Here is an 8003-nt window from a genome sequence, read left to right on the forward strand (position 1 = left end):
CAAGTCCTTGCCGCTGAAAAAATCCCCACAGCATGATCCTGACTCCACCATGCTTCACCGTAGGAATGGTGCCAGGTTTCCTCCAGACATGACACTTGGCATTCAGGCCAAAGAGTTCGATCTTGGTTTTATCAGACAAGATAATCTTGTTTCTCATGGTCTGAGTACTTTAGATGCCTTTTGGCAACTCCAAGCGGGCTGTCATATGCCTTTTACTGTCTGGCTACTCTACCACAAAGGCCTGATTGCTGGAGTACTACAGAGATGGTTGTCAGTGACCATTGGGTTCTTGGTCACCTCCCTGACCAAGGCCCTTCTCCACCGATTGCCTGGCGGCCAGCTCTAGGAAGAGTCTTGGTGGTTCCAAATTTCTTCCATTTTAAGAATGATGGAGGCCACTGTGTTCTTGGGAACCTTCAATGCATTTTTTTGGTAAACTTATCTGTGCCTCGACACAATCCTGTCTCGTAGCTCTACAGACAATTCCTTCGACCTCGTGGCTTGGTTTTTGCTCTGACGTGCACTGTCAACTATGAGACCTTATATAGACAGGTGGGTGTCTTTCAAAATCATGTCCAATCAATTGAATTTACTACAGGTGGTCTCTAATCAAGTTGTAGAAACATCTAAAGGAGGATCAATGGAAACAGGATGCACCTGAGCTCAATTTCGAGTCTCATTGCAAAGGGTCTGAATACTTATGGAAATAAGGTATCTGTTTTCTTAGAATTAATACATTTGCAACAATTTCTAAAAACCTGTTTTCACCTTATCATTATGAGGTATTGTGTGTAGGTTGATGAGAAAATCCATTTTAGAATAAGGCTTTAACGTAACAAAATGTGGAAAAAGTCGAGGGGTCTGAATACTTTCCGAATGCATTGTGTTGTAGCACCTTCAATACCTAATAAGTGCAACCTTAAGATTTGCAATATAAGTATATGCCAGACCTATGTTCAAATACTATTTCAAATACTTTGAGTATTTGCGTTAGCCTGCTTGGGGTGCCATGTGGGCGGGGTTTGCACTTTTGGTTATTTTTTGATTTGGTTCAATTGCAAAGCTAAAATATTTTAAATTATTATTAAATTGTATTTTGATCCCAGTTCTGGTACTTTACACAATGCAATATATTTTTAACTTGAACTGCACCAGTGGTGGAAAAAGTACCCAATTGTTATACTTGAGTAAAAGTAAAGATACCTTAATAGAAAATAACTAAAGTAAAAGTATGTCACTCAGTAAAATACTACTTGAGTAAAAGTATTTGGCTTTAAATATACTTAAGTATCAAAAGTAGAAGTACAAATAATTTAGAATTCCTTAGATTAAGCAAACCAGACGTCACCATTTTCTTGGTTTTAAACATTTTTACGGATAGCCGGGGGCACACTCGGACATCGTTCATAAATAAAGCATTTGTGTTTCGTGAGTCCGCCAGGTCAGAGGCAGTAGGGATGACCAGGGATGGTCTCTTGATAAGTGTGTGAATTGCACAATTTTTCTGTGCTGCTAAGCATTCGAAATGTACAAAGTACTTTTGGGGTTCAGGGAAAATGTATGGAGTGAAAAGTACATTATTTCTTTTAGGAATTGTAGTGAAGTAAAATTAAAAGTTGTCAAAAATAGAAATAGTGAAGTACAGATATCCCAAAAAAGACTTAAGTAAAACATACTTTCAAGTACTACTTAAGTACTTTACACCTTTTTAACTGTACAAACTGTATGTTGAACTACAGCTCAACTGAGTGAAGAGTCAGTGTGACAGAAACGATAGTGCGAGTGAAGTGTTGTTTAATAGATCTGTATCATCCTGTATATCTCTTTCTCTTCCTCTTTCTCTGGTTCCCCTGGCTAGACGGAGTGTGGTTGCCAGTTCACCTCCAAACTAGAAGGCATGTTCCGAGACATGAGCATCTCAAACACAACCATGGACGAGTTCCGCCAACATCTACAGTCAACGGCGGTGAGACACCCACTCACAGAACCAGTCCAGTGTTGGTTCTGGGGAACATAGAGCTCGCCAGCTTGTAGTCCTAAAAAAATAGAAATGAGTTACCTCTGGTTCGTTCAGCCATTCCTATGGGGAAAGAATAGGGTTTTGGGACAAAACATATAAGATCACCTAAGCCTGTCTTTACCACAGACCATATTTTGGGCATTTATCAAAAACTCCATTCATTTTCCCATAGGCTTTGTCCAAAGAAGCCATTACTATTGCTCTCTATTTAACCTAGCTCTCTCAAAGCGAAGAGCACATCTTATGGAGCTTTTGATGGTCATTCTGACAATTGGGAACCTCAGTGAAAGACGTAGATCTAACTTCCATCCCCAGGTGTCGTTGGGTGGAGTCGATCTCACAGTGAGGGTTTTGACGACAGGTTACTGGCCAACGCAGTCCGCCACGCCCAAATGTAATATCCCCCCTTCTCCTCGACATGCATTTGAAGTCTTTAGAAGGTTTGTCTATCTCCTCTGTCCTTCACTGTATCTCATTTACTTTGCATAGCAGAGGCCATGTAATTCTCTGCTGCAGGTTGTGGAAGCGGGGCGCTGTCCTTTGTCTGTGTTTGTCTGTAATGCTGTAGTGTGTGACTGTCTTCTGATTTTGTGGCCATAGATTTTATCTGGCAAAACACAGCGGCAGGCAGCTTACATTGCAGCATCACATGGGCTCTGCAGACCTCAATGCCACCTTCTACGGGCCAATCAAAAAGGTATGCAGGGGACAGCCTTTGACTGGCTGGCAGGTATACAGACTGATGCATGCACGCACACACACACACCACTAATGTCAACATCAGGCCTGATAACAGCAGGTGTATGAAGGCTGTACTTGCCTTTGAATATGGCATGAACATTGATGTGTGGGGGGGCTACAGTTGAAGACAGAAGTTTACATACACTTAGGTTGGAGTCATTAAAACTAGTTATTCAACCACTCCACACATTTCTTGTTAACAAACTATAGTTTTGGCAAGTTGGTTAGGAAATCTACTTTGTGCATGATACAAGAAATTTTTCCAACAATTGTTTACAGACAGATTATTTCACTTATAATTCACTGTATCACAATTCCAGTGGGTCAAAAGTTTACATACACTAAGTTGACTGTGCCTTTAAACAGCTTGGAAAATTCCAGAAAATGATGTCATGGCTTTAGAAGCTTCTGATAGGCTAATTGACATCATTTGAGTCAATTGGAGGTGTACCTGTGGATGTATTTCAAGGCCTACCATCAAACTCAGTGCCTCTTTGCTTGACATCATGGGAAAATCAAAAGAAATCAGCCAAGACCTCAGAACAAAAATTGTAGACCTCGACAAGTCTGGTTCATGCTTGGGAACAATTTCCAAACTCCTGAAGGTACCATGTTCATCTGTACAAACAATAGTACGCAAGTATAAACCCCATGGGCCCACAGAGCCATCATACCACTCAGGAAGGAGATGCGTTCTGTCTCCTAGAGATTAATATACTTTGGTGTGAAAAGTGCAAATCAATCCCAGAGCAACAACAAAGGACCTTGTGGAGATGCTGGAGGAAACGGGTACAAAAGTATCTATATCCACAGTAAAACGAGTCCTATATCGACATAACCTGAAAGGCCGCTCAGCAATGAAGAAACCACTGCTCCAAAACCTCCATAAAAAAGCCAGACTACGGTTTGCAACTGCACCTGGGGACAAAGATCTTACATATATACAGTGCCTTGCGAAAGTATTCGGCCCCCTTGAACTTTGCGACCTTTTGCCACATTTCAGGCTTCAAACATAAAGATATAAAACTGTATTTTTTTGTGAAGAATCAACAACAAGTGGGACACAATCTTGAAGTGGAACGACATTTATTGGATATTTCAAACTTTTTTAACAAATCAAAAACTGGAAAATTGGGCGTGCAAAATGATTCAGCCCCCTTAAGTTAATACTTTGTAGCGCCACCTTTTGCTGCGATTACAGCTGTAAGTCTCTTGGGGTATGTCTCTATCAGTTTTGCACATCGAGAGACTGAAATTTTTTCCCATTCCTCCTTGCAAAACAGCTCGAGCTCAGTGAGGTTGGATGGAGAGCATTTGTGAACAGCAGTTTTCAGTTCTTTCCACAGATTCTCGATTGGATTCAGGTCTGGACTTTGACTTGGCCATTCTAACACCTGGATATGTTTATTTTTGAACCATTCCATTGTAGATTTTGCTTTATGTTTTGGATCATTGTCTTGTTGGAAGACAAATCTCCGTCCCAGTCTCAGGTCTTTTGCAGACTCCACCATCAGGTTTTCTTCCAGAATGGTCCTGTATTTGGCTCCATCCATCTTCCCATCAATTTTAACCATCTTCCCTGTCCCTGCTGAAGAAAAGCAGGCCCAAACCATGATGCTGCCACCACCATGTTTGACAGTGGGGATGGTGTGTTCAGGGTGATGAGCTGTGTTGCTTTTACGCCAAACATAACGTTTTGCATTGTTGCCAAAAAGTTCAATTTTGGTTTCATCTGACCAGAGCACCTTCTTCCACATATTTGGTGTGTCTCCCAGGTGGCTTGTGGCAAACTTTAAACGACACTTTTTATGGATATCTTTAAGAAATGGCTTTCTTCTTGCCACTCTTCCATAAAGGCCAGATTTGTGCAATATACGACTGATTGTTGTCCTATGGACAGAGTCTCCCACCACAGCTATAGATCTCTGCAGTTCATCCAGAGTGATCATGGGCCTCTTGGCTGCATCTCTGATCAGTCTTCTCCTTGTATGAGCTGAAAGTTTAGAGGGACGGCCAGCTCTTGGTAGATTTGCGGTGGTCTGATACTCCTTCGATTTCAATATTATCGCTTGCACAGTGCTCCTTGGGATGTTTAAAGCTTGGGAAATCTTTTTGTATCCAAATCCGGCTTTAAACTTCTTCACAACAGTATCTCGGACCTGCCTGGTGTGTTCCTTGTTCTTCATGATGCTCTCTGCGCTTTTAACGGACCTCTGAGACTATCACAGTGCAGGTGCATTTATACGGAGACTTGATTACACACAGGTGGATTGTATTTATCATCATTAGTCATTTAGGTCAACATTGGATCATTCAGAGATCCTCACTGAACTTCTGGAGAGAGTTTGCTGCACTGAAAGTAAAGGGGCTGAATAATTTTGCACACCCAATCTTTCTGTTTTTGATTTGTTAAAAAAGTTTGAAATATCCAATAAATGTCGTTCCACTTCATGATTGTGTCCCACTTGTTGTTGATTCTTCACAAAAAAATACAGTTTTATATCCTTGTTTGAAGCCTGAAATGTGGCAAACGGTCGCAAAGTTCAAGGGGGCCGAATACTTTCGCAAGGCACTGTACATACATACATACAAGTATGTATGTAAACTTCCGACTTCAACTGTATGTGTTTATATAAGCATGACATGGTCAGTGATTGAACAGAGGCTACATTGATTACTCCTGTGTGACTGAGTTACCTGAAGGCGGCCGGCCGGTTGTGACCTCTCCTCTCCTCCCAGGAGGACGGCTTGGAGGTGGGGGTGGGCGGTGCCCAAGTAACAGGCTCCAACACCAGGAAGCACATACTGCAGGTGTCCACCTTCCAGATGACAATACTCATGATCTTCAACAACCGGGAGAAGTCCATGTTTGAGGTACAGCTGCTAATTATGTGCGTAGCACATCACAGAATAAAGTCAAGTTTGTAAGGAGGGATGTATTTGGGCAAAGTGATATCTTTATTATATGTGCAGGATGTTCAAGTTTGTGGTCTGGCAATGTCTTTCCCTGAGGGAATAAATAAAGTTATATTGAACTGAAAAAGTTAGACACTCTTGTTTCTCTAAAAAACAATTTATTATTTGGTTTCAGCATAGTGCAGTCATGGATCAAAGGATCCCTCTGCCTCATCTCCATCTCTCCTCTTTGTCCCCATCTCTCACTCTCTGCTATGTAGGAGATCCAGCAGGAGACAGACATCCCAGAGAGGGAGCTAGTGCGAGCGCTGCAGTCGCTGGCCTGCGGGAAGCCCACCCAGCGGGTCCTCACCAAGGAGCCCAAGTCCAAGGAGATCGAGAACGGTCATGTGTTCACCGTCAACGACCAGTTCACCTCCAAGCTGCACCGCGTCAAGATCCAGACAGGTAGACAAACCCAGTTAGCCATACAGACCGGTCTTGTAGAACACAGATTTAAAGATATATGGCATGCAAAACCAAAATGACACAAAAACAACCAGGATTTATTTTGTTTCAACATTGGTTTCTGAAGCATGGCATTGAACTGTATGCATACCAACCTTCTAGGGTCATTCTAACCACAGAATTATAATGAGATTCTATTTCTCTGATTCTACCTCAGATAGTTTTAGTGAAAACACAACTGATCTCCACTCGTCTGGATAACCCAGCCAAAGATTTACCTGTGTAGCGTGAATTTATTTTTATTTAACTAAGCAAGTCGGTTAAGAACAAAGTCTTATTTACAATGTCGGCCTAACCCGGATGACGCTGGGCCAATTGGGTGCCGCCCTATGGGACTCCCAATCACGGCCGGATGTGATACAGCCTGGATACGAATCAGGGACTGTAGTGATGCCTCTTGTACTTAGATGCAGTGCCTTAGACCGCGGCGCCACTTGGGAGCCCAATGATATAGTCCTGTGCATGTAGCTGTCATATGAGGTGCCTGGCTGAAACTGGTTTCCTTGTGTTGGTCGCTAGTCGCCGCTAAGCAAGGAGAGACTGACCCGGAGAGGAAGGAGACGCGGCAGAAAGTGGACGATGATAGGAAGCACGAGATCGAGGCGGCCATCGTCCGCATCATGAAGTCTAGAAAGAAGATGCAGCATAACGTGTTGGTAGCAGAGGTCAGTGGAATACAGTGTATGAATATTGAGGTGTTTCGGGGTACTTCTGTCTGTACCTCTCAGTAATTAGATGTAAGATCCGGTTCTGATTGTGTTTGTACCATCTCTCCAGGTCACCCAGCAATTGCGATCGCGATTCCTCCCCAGTCCTGTAGTCATCAAGAAGCGTATTGAAGGACTCATTGAGCGGGAATATTTGGCACGGACACCGGAGGATCGCAAAGTGTACACTTATGTAGCATAAGGGTGTGAATTCAATCAAACTTGACACAAAAATAAACAATACTTTTTTGGGGGCTTGTGTTATGTGTATGAACTTGGAAGTTTGTCTGATACTGGGAAGCTTACCTTTCTTTCATTGGAAAAAAAAGAAGGTTTTTAAAATATATTTTAGCTAAATGGAGGGATTGGATATAGTTTTGTTACAGTTTCATGTTCCTTATGTGGCCTTGGGGAGAATTTGGGCGGAGAGTGGGAAATGCATCAAATGTACTGCATTTATAAACAAAGGAAAAGTACTGCCCAATAAACAAAGGAAAAGAAAACTAGCATAAACAAAACATATACCAAGCGACTGTGGGTTGGCTACACAAAGCCCAAGAAAATATTTCACATTTCTCCCGTTTTAAATGTTGATGTAAATGTGTTTGTGTTTTTTCGTGGCACCATGCTGGTTGTACAGGTTGTCAAGACACTATTGGCCTTTTTTTCCCCTCTAGGACTTTAATCAAAGAGAAGAGGACATGGATGTTGTTGCTGGTTTGCAGAGAACAGGAGCAGTTGCTTGATAGCATGCTTTATCTTATGGAGTGCTCTATACAAGGTGTATGTTTTTTTTCTTTTTCAATGGGGCCTATTGTAAAATTGGATCGTCAGCCCAGAAATATTTCTCTCCTTGGAATTGTAGGTTCTTCCCAATGCAGATCACAAAGGGGAGTTCATTTTTTTCTTATTGCATTTCAATTGGAACCAATTTATCACCATGTTTTAATGTGTATAAATTGTAAATAATTGTACTCACTAAAGTGGACTGTACAGGGCCTAGTTTTCATCATATTAAGTGTAGAAAAATAAATTGTACAACGAAGGGAATTTTGCCTCCTACCTGTTTCACAACTGCCTTGTGTATTCCTCTCAGAGCAGAGAAAGCCACA

General features: G+C 42.0%; 1 protein-coding gene across 2 annotated transcripts in view; it reads left to right on the plus strand.

Annotated features, from left to right (window-relative positions):
- LOC112266701 (cullin-3) overlaps positions 1–7941 on the plus strand; it is a 28557-nt gene extending 20616 nt beyond the window's left edge. The window contains exons 11-18 of one of the 2 annotated variants that reach the window (XM_024444404.2): positions 1859–1966; positions 2336–2460; positions 2621–2717; positions 5501–5635; positions 5938–6124; positions 6704–6849; positions 6962–7095; positions 7569–7941. In XM_024444404.2, coding sequence (XP_024300172.1) covers positions 1859–1966; positions 2336–2460; positions 2621–2717; positions 5501–5635; positions 5938–6124; positions 6704–6849; positions 6962–7093 — 930 coding nt within the window. In that variant the 3' untranslated portion in view covers positions 7094–7095; positions 7569–7941. Of the gene's footprint in view, positions 1–1858; positions 1967–2335; positions 2461–2620; positions 2718–5500; positions 5636–5937; positions 6125–6703; positions 6850–6961 lie in introns of both variants that reach the window. The other variant, XM_024444405.2, reaches the window with a different exon arrangement.
- Positions 7942–8003: the final 62 nt, after the last annotated feature.

The sequence above is a fragment of the Oncorhynchus tshawytscha genome, linkage group LG14 (genome assembly GCF_018296145.1).
Source record: "Oncorhynchus tshawytscha isolate Ot180627B linkage group LG14, Otsh_v2.0, whole genome shotgun sequence".
Taxonomy (NCBI): Eukaryota; Metazoa; Chordata; class Actinopteri; order Salmoniformes; family Salmonidae; genus Oncorhynchus; species Oncorhynchus tshawytscha.